General features: G+C 41.6%; 1 protein-coding gene across 4 annotated transcripts; it reads right to left on the reverse strand.

Moving 5' to 3' along the window:
• Positions 1–1,370: 1,370 nt before the first annotated feature.
• On the reverse strand, positions 1,371–19,552 carry bcl6ab (BCL6A transcription repressor b). Of its 4 annotated transcripts, none has more exons than XM_054769015.1 (9): positions 19,536–19,552; positions 6,031–6,192; positions 5,736–5,957; positions 4,867–5,649; positions 4,680–4,789; positions 4,429–4,593; positions 4,209–4,339; positions 2,603–2,740; positions 1,371–2,417 (listed from the first exon to the last, which is right to left on the reverse strand). In XM_054769015.1, exons 2-9 carry the CDS (start codon positions 6,189–6,191, stop codon positions 2,289–2,291), a joined length of 1,839 nt encoding a protein of 612 aa, XP_054624990.1. In that variant the 5' UTR covers position 6,192; positions 19,536–19,552; the 3' UTR covers positions 1,371–2,288. The 4 variants fall into 4 exon arrangements, with proteins under 4 accessions (XP_054624990.1, XP_054624989.1, XP_054624988.1 ...); XM_054769014.1 differs by lacking the exon at positions 19,536–19,552 and adding an exon at positions 8,316–8,437; XM_054769013.1 differs by lacking the exon at positions 19,536–19,552 and adding an exon at positions 6,276–8,296.
• Between the last annotated feature and the right edge of the window lie 819 nt (positions 19,553–20,371).

Below are 20,371 nucleotides of genomic sequence, written 5' to 3' on the forward strand. Positions count from 1 at the left end.
CCTTTGTGCAAGGAGGAACAGGACGAGCACTGCCAGAGCCCTACAAAATGACCTCCAGCAGGCCACTGGTGTGAATGTTTCTGACCAAACAATCAGAAACAGGCTCCATGAGGGTGGCCTGAGGCCCCGACGTCCTGTAGTGGGCCCTGTGCTCACTGCCCAGCACCGTAGAGCTCGATTGGCATTTGCCATAGACCACCAGAATTGGCAACTACACCACTGGTGCCCTGTGCTCTTCACTGATGAGAGCAAGTTCAACCTGAGCACATGTGACAGATGTAAAAGGGTCTGGAGATGCCGTGGAGAACGTTATGCTGTCTGCAACATCATTCAGCATGACCGGTTTGGTGGTGGGTCAGTGATGGTCTGGGGAGGCATATCCCTGGAAGGACGCACAGACCTCTACAGGTTAGATAATGGCACCCTGACTGCTATTAGGTATCGGGATGAAATCCTTGGACACATTGTCAGAACCTACGCTGGTGCAGTGGGACCTGGGTTCCTCCTGGTCCACGACAATGCCCGACCTCATGTGGATAGTGTATGCAGGTAGTTCCTGGAGGATGAAGGAATTCATACCATTGACTGGCCCCCACGTTCACCTGACCTAAACCCAATAGAACAGCTCTGGGACATTATGTTTAGGTCCATCCGGCGCCGCCAGGTTGCTCCTCAGACTGTCCAGGAGCTCATGGATGCCCTGGTCCAGATCTGGGAGGAGATCCCACAGCACACCGTCCGTAGTCTCATTAGGAGCATGCCCCGACGTTGTCAGGCATGCGTACAAGCACGTGGGGGCCACACAAACTACTGAGAATCATTTTGAGTTGCTACAATGACATTTTGGCAAAATGGACTAGTGTGCTGCATCATTTTTTCACTTTCATTTTTGGGGTGTCTTTGATTTCCCCCCTCTATAGGGTGATCATTTTCATTTCTATCAAATTATGTGGCATCATTTTGTTACTAATACATCACCCACTTATTATCAGGAAAGATATTCGAGATCATTTTTCCCCCGGTTTAGATCTGATGTGTTTTCCAAGTGTTCCTCTAATTTTTTTGAGCTGTATATATATATATATATAGTATCATTAATAATTCTCACAAAAATGTCTTGTCTTGTGTTAAAGAGAAGTTATTGGGTCTGTATATAAATCATACTGTCCTGGGAACTGGTGCAGTGTAAAGGATTATCCAGCAGGGGGCATCAGTTCGACGCTTACCCATTGCAAATGAATGAATGCCACTCAGTGAATGCAAAGGAACAGATTTCTCATGCTTTTGGTCACTCTTGAGTCAAGAGCTTGACATGCAGTGTAATGGGAGTGCTGTTGTTGCAGGATGCATATTTATTTCATAAATATAAATATATATATTATGTATTCTGCAGTTACAAAGACATAAGCAATATTCCTGAGCATGTTTTCGCTTTTCTGCATCTTAAGAGCTACATACAGTGGAAAACTTATAGAATAGAATACACAGAAGAGCACAAAGTACATGTACATCGCATGAACATAAGTGTGGGACCGTAACCAATAAAATGTTTGGATATAAGGCACTATAATACACTGGATCAAATACAGCCAAAAGTTAACAATTAGCTCAGAACAACATGGCAGCACCAACATTGTGACAATCGGGCAAGCATAGATTTGAATATAAATAATGAATGATCAACTATGCATCAAGAAGTGGGCACGTCCTTTTACAACAGTTCAACACGTTAGAAACACTTGAAAATATATTTCATAAGTATCAAGACATTTTGAATAACAGCAATACGTGTGTGCAAAATGCCAATGACGGCTTATAACGTATTAGAAAAGATTATACTGTAAAAGCCAGATGTCTATGTACACATGATACGTAACAAAAGTTACAACCTTTTTGCTACCATCCTTCAGTATGAAGCTCACCAGGGCAAGAAAACCAATGTTAACAAACCCAAGCTCTGCCAGCAGATGGCAATGTGAAAACATTATTTACAAATAGACTCCATGACGTACCAATGACTTGTACCAATACTGCAGCAATACTATAACAGTATTTGAAAGCAAAAGTGTCCTTGCAAGCTGTTTTACAAGTGACTGCCAACAGGGAACATACGTATCTGCTCAAATTCACATTCAAATTGTACATTCAGTTGTGGTCAAGCATAAACGTGTCACTCTAAAATATTCCAATAGTAAAATATATACAAAATATGGTTCTTTGGATTTAAAAAAACCTAATATTATTTATCATATGGTGCAAAAAAACAATGAAAAGGTACTACAGCGGCCTCAGCAGGAGGTCAGGCTGCTGGGCGTTGGGCGATACTGCGCCTTTGTGTTCGTGATGGCGCCGTGCTTCTGTCGCAGATGTAGCCTCAGCTGACTCTTGTGTCTGAAGTGGAGGTCACACGTTTCGCACTGTGGAACAAAAGCAAAAGACGCAACTTTAGAATCACGTTGTACAGACGGTCAATGCCGCCTCTTGCTAATTTCCATAACCCAGTTGGATTAGCAGTCTGGGTCACAGCGGCGAGGGGATTACTCCTATTTCTGATCGGCAGGACACGGTGGATAAGGAAAGGAGACTGACTTGGCACACTTACATGATAAGGCTTCTCTCCGGTATGAATGCGCATGTGACTCTTGAGCGTCTGTAAGTGGCGGAAGTGCGTTCCGCAGATTTCACAAGGGTATGGCTTTTCTCCTGTGTGAATTAACACATGGGCGCGAAGGTGGGCCACCTGAAAAACAAGTAATAATGACTTTTTTAAATTACATATCAAAAACCAGAAACAAATACGCTATTAATCATTACTATTAATATAATTAAATGAATTACTCAACATATCTTATTAATGTGTGATTGTTAAATGAATTGTTTATTGAAAATTAATTAATCCAAATAAAGAAGCACCATGTGGAATAAAACATGGTCAGCATCACTGTGACTCGAGGCAACCTTTCGATGTGTTTTTTATTTAGATTTTTTTAAACTCCGTGAGATTGTCCCTCGCCACATCGCAGTTCAAATTTCAGTGTCACAAGTTGTCAAAAATATATGAATAAATATTGACACAGTTGACTATGGCCTATTATGGGTAAGAAATATACGTATGTTTAGCCTAAAGTAAGCATTTTCAAGCATAAAAATGACTGAATGAACTCAAATACAAATATACTGCAAGTCATACTGCAAGTCAAAACATATGGGAATAGTCCGGGGGCTATGTAGTATTGTACACTGGTCACTAGGTGTCAGTAATATTGCATTATGTTACATTGTTATGACACCAGCCACTGCTGGAAGCCTAAAAAGAAACTACAACAAAGAACTCTTCCAATGCTTACATGTCTTATTTTCTATTATTACGTGTACTATATTGGGTAATACGAGTGTAAAGGTGACTATGGGAGTGTTATTTCATGTCCAGAGGGCTCTTAATAGTGTTAAAAAGCATATTTAGAAGGTCGTCACTATGTTTTCTAAGCTCTAACTTTGCAAATATTCTCTTTATAAATAAGACATTCTGCTTCACGCAAATTATGACTGCTTCTAATGTAATTTAGTCATATACAGAGCCAGCTGGCCCATTACGCAATACAGGCAGCTTTTCCTTTCCCCTTTCTCATGCACTTTAAATCATTCTTTGTTTGTAACCAATTAAGTTGCGAGTTTTCAAATTTCGGAAATCACAGCCTCTGTCTGATTATCGCCTGTTTCCAATTAACACCCCGCCCTTTTTGTAGCATAGATAAATACATGCCCCAGCTATAATTACAGTCAATTTGGGTTTCTTGGTTACCAACCCACTCTTCAAATAAATACAAAATGTCCTTGAAACCCTGTAGAGTGTGGTGTCACATGGGCCACAGAAGACACCATTACTTTCCAACGCACATCAATGTCACCTGCAGGACTTTAAGGGAACAAATACCCACAATTGTTATTGATGTTGCAACAAACTTTGGACTAAGACGTATTTTGGTGTTTCCGTTGAGGCTCCCTAATACAGTACCAGTTAAAGGTTTGGACACTTTCTCATGCTGTTGAATGACAAGTTGTGTCCAAACATTGGACTTATGCTGTATGAGATCTGTATCGTCCCCCTTTTCAACATGACTGTGCGGTAGTCCGCTAATCTAGGGCGGCGCTAAACACACTGCTGTCTGTTGACTGGTCATCTAATGTGTGTCTGAGGAGGTTCTCACCTGGACAAATCTGGACCCGCACGTGTCACACTTATAAGGCTTCTCCCCAGAGTGAATGCGAGCGTGTGTCTTCAGATTAGCTGGCCGGTTGAACTGAGCACCACAGATGTTGCAGCAGTACGGCTTTGCACCTACGAGCAGGTCAACAGGCGAGCGGTTGATGAATCTTGCGTAGCTGCAGAGTGGGAGACTTTGACCCAGGTGTAAGCCGTCATCTCACCTGTGTGAACGGTCTTGTGGCTGGCCAGGTTGCCCTTGTAGCGGAAGGCGGCTTGGCAGCAGTCACACTTGTACAGCTTCTTTCTGTGGAGCTGGGCTGTGTGCTCTTTGGGGGAGTCTTCCTCCATGAACTTGGCGTCGCTGCCGTTGCAGAAGAAAGAGCTTTCTGTAAGCAAAGATGGGTCATTGTTATGCGTTGTGTTTTAGACGTCACTTGTGTCTTCCGCACAACACGGGCGGGATTGTAGTTACCACAGCTGGAAGGGGACAACTTTGAGTCTCTGCAGTAAGAGTCAGGAAAGGGGTGAGCGGCCTCCATGTCCTGGGGGCTGTCACCGCCACAGGAGGAGCATTTGCGGTGGCTGCGTGCAAAGACGGGCGCTCATGAATAGGAACACTTCAACAAAGTTACTCTGTGCAGATGTGGGTGGACTTTTACCTGACAACGGTCATGGGGATTTCCTCTCTGTGCTCGCTGGCTGCTTCTTCCGTTTGGGGTTCCCTCTGCTCCCCGGCACCCCTGCAGGGACTAAGTGAAGGGGATCCGCCTTCGGGACTGCCTCTCCGAACGTCGGCTTCCTCATTCAGAGGGGTTTGGTTCATAACAATGAATTTGTACTTCTTCCAATTTCGGACCTTGGCTTCTTTAGGGCAGTCCGGGGGCTGTTTGAGGCTCAGGGTCGCATTCCTGCTGCTGCTGGACTCGGTGGGTGAGTTGGGCTGGCAATCAGATCTGAGGGGGCTTTGAGGGCTGCAAATCACACCTTTCCCAAAACCTGGAGACAACCCGCGGCAGTTAGGAGGAGGGTGCCGAACACCGCCTTGCTCCGCGTGGGTGGCAGGTGCTGGTCGAATTAAAGTGGGGTGGAAAGTGGGGTACGTGATGATGGAGGTGGACTCTTTGTGAGGCACGCCGGTGCTGGGGACTTGCATATGTTGTATGTGGGACAAAGGTGATTCTCTGGGAGGGGTGCTGATCTTTTGCGAAGCTTCAGGCTTCTCTGCGGTGATATTCCGATCACCATATACATAATAGGAACCAGAGGTGTTGATGCCCCTAAAGACATTGTAACCCTTGCACTCCTGAAGAGGGGGCGAGGTAGCTGTGTATCTGTTTTTGACATCCAGCTCTTTCACGTCAATGGGTCTGAAATTTGGGAGCTGATCAGCCAAAGGTAGCGTGCTTGTCTGCACCTCTTCCACGTGCACGTTGTAAGACGGCCTGGGGAAAAACACCCCAACATAAGTCTCGCTCAACTTCGCAACCCGTCCTTTCCATGAACACACCACACGGTGCGCTACACTTACCTGGACTTGATGAACCTGTGACAGGTGTCAGCCACATGCTCCATCTGAAGGTAGAGGGCGGTGTTCATGGTGCCCACCAGCATGCTGTCTGTCAGGTTCAGGCACGACGTGTACATGAAGTCCAAGAGGTTGGAGAAACTCTTAGGGTCAATTTTGGGGTCCAAACTGATGCCGCTGAGGTTTGCATTCTCAGGGTTCATGAAGACAGAATAAAAGAAGCCACTGTAAAGAAAGCACAGGAGTCAGAATCCTTCACCGCACCCTCGTCACAGGTCGTGATGCTGCATGCATATACCTGCACGCCACCAAGACGGCCTTGTGAGCGTAAAAATGCTGTCCGTTCACTTGGATAGCAACGTCCGTCAGGATATTCCTACTGCGCAGGCGGTTGAAGTTGAGCAGGATGTCCCCTGCGTGGCGCGTAAATTGAACGCACCCATTTGCAGTCATGGCCATGCTGCGAAAAGTGACAGAGAGAGGACAGTGTTCATTTCTATTATATAACACCTCCAAATATGAACTATTTAGACATGTACATGCCACCTGAACAGATGATGCATAATAAGGCTCAACCAGAGACAGGGCTGCCACATTGCACATCCCAATGGCAGTAACCACTTCCTGACTACGGCAATAACCCGAGGACAAACTGAACCTAATGTATACTGTACTTGCATATAATATAAGCACCTCGGTTGCAAATGTCGCCACAAAGGCGGTATGAGAGGAAATAATTGAGAACCACTGCAGTGTTTCTCACAGGACCTCACGGTGAGGAGATCGAAGAACGAAAAACATGCATGTTAGGTTAAGAGAAGCTTTTTCCTCTGAGAGCCACATACTGAAAAATACCTATGTGGATATGCAGAGACGGGTTTTATATTTAAAGAAAAAAAAAACAGGCTGCATCTCAGTTTTGTGTGTATTGTTAATATGAATTTTTTCTCCTTACATTTTTACAAATATTTCCACTTTCTCCTTGTACATTTTTTCTTGTAATGTTATAACTTTATTATCATAATATTTTCACTTTACTGTCATAATATTATAAAGTTTTTACAACCTAATTTTACACAAATGCAACTTTATTTTTTGTTTTGTTTGTGTCTCATATAACAACTTTATTTCTTTTAATATTTCAAATGTGTGCAATTTTTTCGCTTAATATTATGACTTTACTCTCTTAATATTTTGCCTTTCTTTGTAAGATTACTGACCTTTTTTTTTTTTTTTTTTTGCATTTTTAGAATGTCCCAAGAGCCTATAAAAGAATAGCCGCGGGTCATAAACGGCCCCCAGGCCACACTTAGGACACCCCTGCTCCAGATTGTCCAAAGGTGTGAATGCTAATATATGCGGCCAACGTCAGCTGGGATAGGCTCCAGCTCACCTTTGACTCCAACGAGGACAAGCGGTGTAGGAAATGGATGGATGGCATGAATTTATTTGATTAGTTATTAAAAGTGAAGACAATGTAACAATATAGTGCAAAATAAGTAAACAAAAGCAAAAACTCCTTTTGCTTTTTACCTCCCAAAACCTCCTGTGTCCAAGAACTTATGCCCAAGTTTGTAACAATATAGAAGTATCTACAATAGAAGATCTATACTGTATATTGATAAAATCAATAGTAGGGCAGTGTCTGTATCAGATCAATACTAGGGTGATGAGCTATATGAGCTATTTATCTATGTTTACTTCGACAAATATCTGTGTTTTTGTATGTTGTATATCATGTTGTATATAGTGTATATAATATAGTGTATATAACATTTCTATATTGTTAACAAACTCTGGGAATACATTTGTAGCATCCACCTCTAACATACATTATATCTGAACAGATCGTTGTGACAATAAACAAGGAAGAGAAGTGGAAAAATATCGATCTGCTACTGCTAGTACTAGTTAGACACCTCGAACTATACAACGAATGTTGCATTCAAGGGCAGGTTTGATCGTGCTGCGCAGTAACTTGGGGGCACGTAGGTGCGTTCAAGTTCAGATCCAGTCCGGACTCCGCCATAGTTTCACCACGACTGTCTGTCTACATGGCGTTTGCTCACTCCAACCTCTGGTGTGTCTTAGGGAGTTTTTAGTAAAAAGTTGAAGTGCTGACTCACAACACTGTAAAGGCAAACGCTGATAAATAAGACGCGCAAACCAGAAAGACCAGTCCGATTGCGCCACTTTTTGCGCCTCCGCTGTCAGGTAGTAAGCATACCAAACATTACTGATAAAGCAAGGCGAGCCAATCTGGTTATGATTAGCACAGCCTGAGTTTATAAAGTGCAAAACAAAACCGCGAGCTGCTTTCATCAAACTTATCAAAAGCCTTTTAAGGTGTCAATGAGCCAATCCGCTTCCGCGCTTCTGCACTAAACAGAAAGTCACAAAGTGTTCCAGACCGTAACTATTAAGCTGCTATTAAGGTTCTTTCCAGCTACAACAAACATAACGTATAGAAATAGAAAATAGTAGTCAGCTGGGGGAGCACCCAGGCGAAGGTCCTGCGCCTTGCTAACGTTGTGTCCCAGCCCAAGTGAGGAGAGAAAAGGGAAGGCAAGAAAAAAAACTAACCTTGTAAAAAAGTTTCCTCGAAAATCCGAGCCACTCCACTTCTGTGAATCCAGTTCTAAGAAACTGAGCCGCTCAATTCTCGGAATTTCAACATCGGACCGTACCATGTGGGAGGCGACGGGGAGACTTCTGTAGCACGGTCCGCCTCATTTCAGGACATCGTCTACAAAAATGTTATCATAACAAAGAGGTGGTCTTTTTTCGTCTTCTATCGATCTGTTTTTTTTGGCGAATGCGATATGTTTAACGTGGTTTTGATGCGTTCTTTCTAGGCGAGTCCATCTTCCCGCGCGGTGGAACATTCCGAGCAAACAGTCAGCTGACCAAGTTATAAATACTGAGAGGAAAACGAGAACATGTTGAACTTGTGGCCGCAGACTCTCACGCAGTAGACAGAGTCAAGTCTCTTTATTGAATACTAATATTGCAATAAATCTAATCTTAGTAGTAACATCAAGGCTTCAGTCCAGTCATTGTGATATCTACCTTGTATATCAACCAGGTGTAGCCTATTTATCATTATTTAAGAAGTCATACTGCATTTGTTCATACATTATACAACATTTGTGTCCTGTATTTATTTATTAGTAGTATTTTTGGTAGCAAAATTTTTTGAAAAAAAAAGTAAGATTTGTATTTGCATTTTTAATTTTACTGATGTATTAATTTTGCACTTTTCCCCCCTAATCTTTCAGCAGTAAACTAAGCTAATCTAGAAAATGATGCAAGTGTTAGAAAGTGAACAAACCTTTTGATGACAAAATATAAACACATGACTAAATGCAAGTGTCAAACGTGAATGAGTGATCTGAAATAGACCAAGGAGTAGGATTAAATAAGCTCTGCTTCTTCCTACTCCTTTTCGGACATGTTGAATGGTGTAAATGTGATCATGTGATGCTCCTTAAGGTAACTTGTCAAGCATGTCAGAAAGAAAGAAGGGGCTATTTGCAGGTCGCGGTTGGTCTTTTATACTGTAGAAATAAATATAATAAGTATATTAATGTGAATGAATAAAGAATATTAATACATGTAATTTTTTTTTAGCTTTTTAAAAATGAACAAAAAATGTTTAAAAAAAATCAAAGTAACCCCCAACATTCTTTGAAATGTTTGTAATATTCTTTCTCTCCGTTGTGTAAACATGATGTTATTTTAACAGGACTTTGTAAAGCACGACATAAACAACTATAAAACCATTACCCTAACCAGCTTATCATCAGATTTCATATATTTTTCCAATATTATTACTAAATACATAACAACGTATCGTCCGTTGAAAGAAAGCGCTCGTGCGTGCAGCAAGTGCTCCATTTTCCACTTGCAGGTATATTCTCTCATTTGTGTTCCCACCACTTCCTGCCTCGCCGCCAGATGGATATCTGTCAAGTATTATCAGGTGCAATAAAGATGACACAATACACGTGTTAATGAGACATGAGCCAAATGACCTTTAATGGGGAATAAACTACTGTTTATACTGCATAAAATAAAACAACAGTCGTGAGTGGATTTTGAATGGGCAGCGTTCATTGAAATACCATTTCCTCTGTGTGCTATATAAAGCTGATAATGATGTAGCGCAGCTTTTTATAAGCACTCACCAACCACAATAAAAGGTGCACCTACACACTCGATTGAAACCACTTTCCAAGTATTAATTTAACAGTATATTCCTTATGGCGCTGGCAGTTGTGTGGGTTTTGTACACCACTGCAAACTGCAACCGTAATGAGAAACCTTTGATGAAATTCATATGTGCCAAAATTAAGCATCGCTGTCTTTGTAAAGGTAGACTTTTGATGTGACTCAAGTATTATTTCATTATGCAGGTGGGTGGAAATGATTGTTATACCGTCTTGTGTTTATTCTGTATTTTCTAATGGACATGCGTGCTCAGTGAAGTCCATCTAACCTTGAAATCAAACAAAAGACAAATGTCAGTCCGAGTCTTGTGTAAATATCCTGTGATTTGTTTATTTGAAAGAATCTGGAAGGTTTAACGCTTCGTGAAAAGAAAATGTGCAGTGCAGATCAACAGGTTTCAAATGCTGCCGTTCAGGTCACTATGGCAACTAAAAGGTCTATATCTGGTTAATGTTTTCACTTTAGATGTTTTTCCCCTGCGGTTATCTTTAGTAGCACAAGAGTGGGTTTTTCTTCTTCCTTTGCAACGAAAATCTTTTCTCCGCCCCACATGCAAGAAGACAGAGCTTTTTTTTGTCAATCAGAAAATGCAAAAGCAAAAGAAATGAAACGACTAAAGCTGAGGTGGAATAAGTTCAGCTCTTCCAGCAACGTGGTGCGGCTCGAGGTGATGAGTGAATGTTTTTTGCACGGAGCAGCACATCTGATGCTGCATTTATTGTGATTGAAGCGCAAAATCACATGAATGGCATCTTATGTCTGGTCAGCTATGTTGCCTGAACAATGACGTGAGTGGACGATACGCTTAAAATTGGGGTCACAAGTCAGCCGAATAGTAACACGTCAACATAAATCCCTTCATTTTCGAGACCGCTTGTTCCCGTTGGTCACAGGGGAGCTGTAGCCAGCTGACTTTGGGCGAGAGAGGGGGCACACCCTGCCAATCACATGACACACCATACAGTACTTCATATACTCCAAAATACAATTTCACAATTGATCCCACTTAGAGTTAGGGGACTTTCCCATTATTCTGAGTATTGTTCAGTCCAATTAGTGCTGTCAAACAAATCATTTTTATGCTTGTTATTCTGGTTTTATGCTGCGGTTCATTGGTTCCAAACCCGACCATGATAAGCAAATTTCGACAAAGTAGGATTCCTTATTAATAAATTGAATATTTTTATAGTCACCGCATAGAAAACCTGTTTACGAACTTCTAAATACAGTTTGGGACATTATTAGAGACCTGACATTACACCCCTGTAATCCCTCGATATAGTAGACATAATAACAGAAAATAAGACATATTCGACATAAATAACACAACATAGACTCGTTGGCGCTGGGAGAGTTTGTTGTTGTGTTTTTCTGGACAGTGTACTTCCTGTGGCGGCTATTATCCCATCAATGTAACATGACTGACACTTACTGACCCGTGTAAACTACTACATATCATGTCTTTGAATGCGTCGTCTGGTGCCTTATATTTGTATTGTTGTTCATTTGGCCATTTTTTTTGTGAAAATGCTTACTTTAGGCCAAGATCATGCTAAAATCTGCTCAAATATGCATATTTATGACTAAAAATAGGCCGTATTCAACCACGAAACAGCCATAACTAATTCATTTTGAAAAACCGTGACAAAGTGAAGAGACGACTGTATATTACTGGAAAGCTTCATTAGTTTCTATAATATATGTTGTGAACCCATCCATCCATTTTCCATTTTCTATGCCGCTTATCCTCACTGGGGAGCCGGAGGAATGCTGGAGCCTATCCCAGCTGACTTTGGCCAGCCAATGGCAGGGCACATATAGACAAACAACCATTCACACTCACATTCATACCTATGGACAATTTAGAGTCTCCAATTAACCTAACATGCATGTTTTTGGAATGAGGGAGGAAACGGGAACCCAGATCTTCCCGATCTCCAGACTGTGGCCAACATGCTAACCACTAGGTAACCGTGCGGCCGATGTTGTGTACCTTATGACCTGAATAAACGCCATCCATCCATCCATCCATACATCCTTTTTCTATGCCGCTTGTCCTCACTAGGGTCACGGGTATGCTGGAGCCTATCCTAGCTGACGTTGGGCGAGAGGCAGGGTACACCCTGGACTGGTCACCTAAATAAACCAATGATGACAAATATAGCAAGAGGGGAAAATACCCAACAGGAAAACACGCCATGTTTGATTTTTTTCCCCCTTTTTCCTTAAAAATCAATTAAATTTTATTTTATTTACGTAATAGCCAATAGCATGCATGTGACAGCTCTGCATGGAATTAAGCAAACCAACCCCTGGAGCAAACTTCTGGTGGTTGGCGTGTGTTAACAAGAGCGCTCGGCCCCCTCCAATGAACTCGACTGACCCAGAACCTCGACTCAGACGGATATCAATGTGCCTGTCCCAAAACATGACCCAGGCGCATGGTTGCCTGACAGGGATCAAAGGTCCCGTCAGTAAAATATGACTCTGAAACTAGTTTGGTCTCCTCACATGTATAGCCAGAGCGAGGAGGCAGTTATTCCTTTCTGCTCCACCAGAAACTTGCACTTGAATTTGGGGCAAAAAGAAATCAAAGAAACAACCCCAAAAAAAAGAAAAAAAAAAAAAGGCATGTTTGCAAATTTTTCTAAAATGTATCCTCGCCGCCACACTGCATCTGATTGGGAACAAACAAGGTTCTGTGATCTCAGTAAACGAGCCCAACAACTACCTGCCTTGTTTATTTATAACGTGGAGCTCAGTGTCTTTTCCAGCAGCTGCTGCTGCAGCGCATGTTCACAGTGTTGAAACACTCTGGTAAGTATGGAAAGGCCATGTGAGCTGTGCATTTTTTTTTTTTTTTTTACTTTAAGCTGCTCTAATTACATCTGTCTGAGACTTACAGGGAGTTGAATTGCTGCTGGTATGTTGCCTTTGCGTTGCGCAATTCTTCATGCAACCCTGATGCTTCACATAAGTGGCAATGCTGCCTTAAAGAGAAACTGCACTTTTTTGGGAATGTTGCCCATCATCCACAATCCTTATGCAAGACATGAACACACATGCTCTTGTCTTTTCTGTGTGTTCGAAAGGTATAAAAACAGATCAAAATGACTCATTACTGCACGTAATGGGACACACCTATGCCGCCTACAAAAACAAGGTTTTATATACAACGTTCCCTCGCTCTATCGCGGTTTGCCTTTCCCGGATTTGCTGTTTCGCAGATTTTGTTTTAGTGCTTCTATTTTTTATTACAGCGTATAGTTCTTTAAGAAGAATTGTGCAAAGTTGAGTGTCTCTTTCTTCCTTCTCTCGTCTGTCTGCACCGCCCATTGTTTTCTGCGTACTGATTGGCTGTAGACCATTGTCAATCAATCTCCTTCGTGCCGCCCTGCCTTGTCTCCTGTGTCATCGCTAGCTTGCTTGCTTGCTAGCTTGTAAATAAATGCTTCTTCGGTCCGAAGGAGGAGGACTGCAACAGGAGGAGTACTGCAGCAAAATGTTTTAACAAGAATACAGAAACGCTACAGGACAGCGGAACTGCGCCAGGACGAAAAAGCACGGCCGCAGACTTTATAGTTTCTTGTGTCATTAAATTGATCATTAAAGTTCAAACAGAGGTTTGAACTTTTTTGAAAGTGTTTAAACAAGAGAGAAATTTGAGAAAACGTTATTGCCTGTCTGACAAAAGTCTATAAAGTGTATGGTGAGGATTTTTACGGCCTTACTTTTGCGGGTATTTTATCCCCCGCGATAACCCAAGCAACACTGTGCATGCTGTAACGCCCTAACTGTCACGTCCAAACGCTCCAAATACAGAAATCATCCAAGACCAAAAACACACAAACACAACAAAACTAGGGCTGTCAATTGATTGTTTGTGTTTTTGGTTTTAGATCATTTCTGTGTTTAGACGTTGCTGCACATTTGCCCCTGTGTAGAAGTAATATTAAGCGTACTGTTGTATACCATTAATAATGAATTTATTTTGCTAACACAACAGGGGAGCTGTCTTGTCTGGTCCACTAAAATTAGTCGCCACAGCAGTGGCAACCATTCTAATCTCCTTATTACATTCATGTACCATGAAAAGTAGCATTTTACAATAAAATTGATTGTTGAGCATAAAAACAATTTCCTGTTTCAGTCAACTCAGTAATGCCATTTTTTAATTATTAAGGTTATTCAAAGTCATTTCAAGGACATACCGTATAACATCAGAATGAAATGATACCGCGGCTATTATTCTCTGGTTGGTGCTCTGCACCAAGTATGGCCACATATGAGTGTTTATGTTTCCATATGATTATAGAGAAGTGTCATTTATAGAACAATTAAATAGAAGTTTCCATGAGCTTCATCAAACAGGAACCTCTCTCATTATTCATATTTGTGGTTTCCACTGGCAGGCTCAGCACCCGAGTGCAAATGTTGCTGTTTCATAATAGACCAGTCAGCCCTTGCGACATATTCATCCATCCATCTGTTTTCTATGCCGCTTATCCTCACTGACTTTGGGCGAGAGGTACACCCTGGACTGGTCACCAGCCAATCGCAAGGCACAAAGAGAAAAACACATTCAAACCCATGTGCAATTTAGAGTCTCCAATTAACCTAACATGCATGTTTTCGGAATGTGGGAGGAAACCGGAGTACCTGGAGAAGACCCACGCACGGGGAGAACATGCAGATCTTCCAGATCTCCTGACTGTGTGGCTAACATGCTAACCCTTGCGATATAATGCTCATCAAATCCTGTGTGTTAAGTTGTTGTTCTTATTCACACTGTTACAGCACCTCATCCTTCCCTGCTAGAAGTGCTGCTCACCTGCTCTCTTTTTCCACAAGAAGATTTTAGTTTTCCGTCTAGGTTTTGAATTCAGCATTTTGCATTGTTTTTCTAGTTTTAGTTCTGGTTTTCTAGTCAGCAACCGCCACTTGGCTGTTCGTATTTTGCGGCTTCACTCACAGTTTAATAAATCATGCTGTTTTGTGCTTTGTCCATCCATCCATCCATTTTCTATACCGCTTCATCCTCATTAGGGTCGCGGGGGTATGCTGGAGCCTATCCCAGCTGACTTCGGGCGACAGGCGGGGTACACCCTGGACTGGTCGCCAGCCAATCGCAGGGCACTGTGCTTTGTCTATTATTAGAAATAAATATGCATATTGAAGCAAATTTTTACATATATTTTTGCCTAAATCAATTCTTTCCATTTCTAAAAATTTCTAAATGACCTAAAACACACACATAAGGCGTTCAGAAGACGCATTCAAAGCCGCTGTGAATGATATGTAGTATTCTGCACAGGTCACTAGGTGTCAGTAATGTTACCGTAATGTTAGGAGAGACACACAAACACCAGACTCGATTGCCGGAACGACAGGCTTTTATTGCAGGTTTGAATTATCTCACGACAGGCACCATAATCCTGAATAAAAATCCCTAATAAAAACACGAGCTACCGCTGTGGCAGTAACCCATGCTAAGCTAACTTATCTCTGAACCTCCGACGTCACTAGTAAATTTCCCCGCTGTGGGATAAATAAAGTACATACATACACACTTCCTGTCCACCTCCACTCAGCTCCCCTAGGGAAGACATTTCTATAATAATAATAATAATAATAATAATAATAATAATAATAATAATAATAAGCCATTTCTGAAATGGCTTATTGACTCTTATTCATTTTACTTTATTGGGTAATACGAGTGTAAAGGTGACTATAGGGCTGTTAGTTCATGTCTACAGGGCTCTAATGTTAAAACCATATTTAGAAAGTGGTAAACAGGTTTTCTATGCTCTAAGCATAAAAGTATTTGATTTAGAAATAAGGAATACTACTTCACGGAAAGTCACTTATCACGATCGGGTCTGGAATCCATTAGCCCTGATAAACGAGGGATTACTAAAAATCGAATCGCTTCCCAGCATGCCTTGCGGCACTTCTTTTCTAAAAAGCTGCCAAAGTTACGTGTTTAGAGTTAACATAGTTGTTGTTTATTATTCCCCATAGTAGCAGTAGTTGCCCTTTATGTGTTTACTTTCCTCTTACATGTTGTGCTGTCATTTTTGTGTTTTCACTGTGATTATAGTAAAGGTTCTATGGAGTGACCCTACCGTTCATTTCTCTGTAGGACAAGCTCATTGCGAGTTTAGGGTTGGATAATGCTTGACCAGTTAAAAAAGCTGAAGCGACTATGACCATCTCTTGTCGGACTCAAGAGTGCCACAATCAATATAATATACAGGGGGAGCCATAAGTTTCCATACATAGGAAAAACAATCATTCATGCTGGACAACAGTTTTTATTGATATAATGTGCTCTATATGATTACAGTTGTTTTGAAAACACTTTAAGACATGTTTTCCGCTGTTGACGAACTTGCATTGGCGCAGTTGAAGTTATGCTTGAAATTGCATATGCTTGGCGTTGGTGATATGTTCCTTGAAATGATGTACAACTCATATCTTCACCTGATACAGCATGGCCTTCAAGTGCCATGGCCGTCAGTGCAGAAGAATGAACAGGCTACTTTACGTGCATTATTACATTCACTTAACATACTCTACATCAGGGGTGTCCAAACTGTCACCATCGAGGGTCGCACAGAGGAAAATTGGGCCACTTTGATACAGTTGTGCATTAAAAACATCAGCATGTTAGCTTTGTGTTATAAGTGACAATCCAAAGTAGTGTAATCTCTGATAGTATATCTCAATAATGAATTAATTTCATTTTTAGAACATGCAGAGGCCCGATAAAAAACGAGCTGCTTGCTGCAAATGCACTTTGGACAATGAAGACACGTTGGTTGCCTTATTTTTTGCTTCCTTTTTGGTGCGATGTCCCTTATTTTCTATTGTTTTATCAAGTAATCTTCTATCGAAATGAGTAAAAAGGTTCAGACGTTAAGCAGCAGCCAGTGTGTGTTCGATAAAAAAAGTTTCACTCCATGAGGAATTGATCATCGTACACCTTGACTGTATGGAATGTGAAGCAATAAATGCACAAAACAAACAAAAACACATTGCAACACCACCCGCCCCTTTCACTGTGGAAAAGTACCAGGGTACACCATGTCAATATGGCTGATTCCCCTGTTGTTTTACAGCAAAGCCTGCAGGATTGGTTCGTGGGGCGCTCTGTGCATAAACAGGGGGAGGCGTGGCGTGCGTATGCTTCTGTGCGCCCGTGTGTGTGTGTGCGTGTGTGTATATGTGTGCATGCATGTGAGAAGCCGAGGAATGTTACTGATGTTTTCCTGGGCGCTTCTCCAGGGGCTGAGGTTTGGAACCGTGAGTCGTAATAGAAGAGCTGGGAAAGTTTGGGCGAGGAAAATGAATGAAGTGATGTATTTTTCCTCAACAAGCTCGTTCTACGACAGCAGGCTCACACGTCCGTGTGCGTATCCGAAAGCTCTCCCTTTCGCCTCAACATTCACTGACATGGCAAAAAAAAAAAAAAAGCTGCCCCTGCTCCCAGAATCTCTGGAGAAACGCCTCACAAAGCGAGCTGGGCTGTTGTGTAATGTCACTGAAATGTAAACAGTGGTCCTGGATGGTGCCAGAAGGTAACTGGCTATCTTCTGTGTGTTTGTTCAACTTTTTCTAAATGGTGGAGGAGGGGTCATTTTTATGACATTTAAAAACAGCAGTTGTTTTTCAAAACGACACAATAAGTTAGTGTTTTAGCATTCCGGGCTGTGAAAATAGATGTGCGTGTGTGTTTAGTGTGCTGTGGTGTAATGTTGTCTCAGCCTACAAAACACTTTGCTAAAGTGTCCAATGCATTACTTACAGTATCTCACAAAAATGTACTTTAGAGTAGTCAGAGTACATCTTGAATAACAGTAGATTTACAGTAATATTGCTATCAAGTAGTTCCAGGCCCGACCACGATAAGTGAATTTCCGCAAAGTACTATTCCCTATTTATAAATGGAATATTTTTACGACCTCCTAAATTATTAGAGCCCACCAGACATGACCTAACACCCCCACAGTCACCTTTACACCCAATATAGTAGACATAATATGAGAAAATAAGCCATTTGAGACATAAATAAGACTTTTGCTTGTATGTGTTGCAGTAAATGTGTTCCGTAGGGAAGCTGAATGGCGGGCGGACAGGAAGTGACATTGGGGGTTCAGATTTAAAGTTTCAGATTGGCATAGCCTGTGTAGCCTGTGTTTTTATTAGGGATTTTTATTAGGGTTTATTGTGCCTGTTGTGAGATAATTCTTACCTACGAAGAAAGCCTGTTGTTCTGGCGATTAAGTTTGGTGCTTGTGTGTCTCACCGAACATTACAATAACATTACTGACACCTATTGGCCCGTGTAGAATACTACATATCATTCACAGCGTCTTTGAATGTGTCTTATGAATGCCTTATATTTGTATTGTAGTTAATTTAGCCATTTTTATGCCTTAACATGCTTAACTTAGGCAAGAAATGTGTAAAATTTGCTGGAATGTGCATATTTTATATTTCAATATATTTATATTCAATCACGAAACAACATGATTTATTAATTTATGTATTTTTGAAAATCAGTGAAAATTTGAACCGCAAACTGGCGAGGAGTGACCGTTCTGTCCTCTGAAAATAAGTCTACACACAGCCATTATAGTCGAAACAGCTGGCAACGTAAGTGAGTACAACTCACAGTGAACATGTCTAAATTGTGTCCCTGGTGTCAATATTTTATTTAAGCACCATTGTTCTCTAGCACTGCCTTAATTAAGGTGACCATATTTTGATTACCGATGACCACAACACTCAGCCCGGCAATGAGAAAAATCAAATGATACTTGAAGTTTATTTAAAGATGCTTCATACTTTCAATACATGTAAAGTATGCATCCTCTGTATGGATAGAAAATTGCTATATTACAAAATTCCAAAGAAAGAACGTTCAAAACGGTCACACGATCAAATGGTTGTTAAGTTTTGGAATGTAACCAATATTTTGCGGAAGAATGTGTCCTCTAAAGTCGTGGGAACATGGAAATTTAAACCGTCGTTGCGCAAGACAGCCCCAATTTTACAAGGCTTCATCTCGGCAAGCGTCAGGGAATTAACTCCGTGCATATATTTTGCGTTTTCTTTGGCATTTTGCGGGTTTTGGTTCACGTTAATTCAAAACGCTGCTCAATTTCATGGCCCAATGAAAAACATTGAAAGCCAGGACATTTTCATCACTTTCTAAACAAAAAAACATGATGTCTAGGACAGGATGAGAAAACTAAGACATGACCCGGGAAAACAGGACGGTTGGTCACCCTAGCCTTAATCCTCTTGGGCATGGAATTCACCAGAGCTGCACGGGTTGTTGTCCGCGATCATGGTCATAATTTATTTGTTTCGGATTTACACTCGCACAATGCATCATGTCTGAACAGCAGTCTTATTTATTAACCCTTCCCCTTTTCCATGTTTCATCAATTTCTGATTATTCGTTCACATCCTGCATTTAACATGTTATCACTTATAATAACTTATATGCTGCTCCACCTTCCACTGAGGTTGCCCCAATTGGGTTCAGGTCTGCAGACATACCTGGCCACTCCATCACCTTCATCTTCATCTTCCTCAGTCGTCTGTGGCTCAGTTTCCCAATGGAGGACATCATGCTCTGCATCAAAATGTCACAGTTCATTGGAATGTGTGTCTTGGAACAGATCGCATTGTACATTGATGTTTGTGCATTGAGCAAACTTAGAGTTTGGTTGGTCAATTGCATGCAAAGGCGAAATAGATTTTCCATAGCTATATCACAACATTTGTATTACTTCAAATAGATTTGGACGGCTAATCAAAGAAAATCCTCAGTTGATGAGGATTTTTTTTCTTTACCAAGAAGGCATAGAAGGAATGGAAGCAACACTCCTGACTGGAGGATGACCACCAACTTCTCTCATGAAGGCCATATGGTCAGCATGTGATGAGTGTGAAGGTGGTTCCTACGCATCCATCCATTTTCTATGCCGGTTATCCTCATTAGGGGGTATTTCTGACTTTGGGCGAGAGGCGGGGTACACCCTGGACTGGTCACAGGGCACATATAGACAAATAACCATTCACACTAACGTTCATACCTATGGACAATTTGGAGTTAACCATGTGGGAATGTGGGAGGAAACCGGAGTACCCGGAGAAAACCCACGGCCACACGGGGATGCCCACACAGAGATGCCCAACGGAGATTGAAACCCAGATCTTCCCGATCTTCTGACTGTGTGGCCAACATGCTAACCGGCCACCGTGGTTTGTACGCATCCACATTCAACTGACGGCACTAAGTAGGATAAATGAAAAGGTCAGGAAAACGTCTTTGTGCTGAAGATGAGCAGTTCAGAAGAAAAGCTCACGTTGTTTCGACATTTAGGAATGAG

This window comes from Dunckerocampus dactyliophorus, chromosome 2, assembly GCF_027744805.1.
Source record: "Dunckerocampus dactyliophorus isolate RoL2022-P2 chromosome 2, RoL_Ddac_1.1, whole genome shotgun sequence".
Lineage (NCBI taxonomy): Eukaryota > Metazoa > Chordata > Actinopteri > Syngnathiformes > Syngnathidae > Dunckerocampus > Dunckerocampus dactyliophorus.

Bases quoted from the DNA above. Each gene is read 5' to 3' on its own strand.
- bcl6ab (XM_054769012.1), bottom strand. From the start codon at position 6,335: ATGTGCAATGTGGCAGCCCTGTCTCTGGTTGAGCCTTATTATGCATCA. The intron at 5,650-5,735 runs GTAAGTGTAGCG...GTTTTTCCCCAG, and splicing joins CACAGGTTCATCAAGTCCAG to GCCGTCTTACAACGTGCACG. The intron at 2,741-4,208 runs GTGAGAACCTCC...CTTGTTTTTCAG, and splicing joins GCGGGTCCAGATTTGTCCAG to GTGGCCCACCTTCGCGCCCA.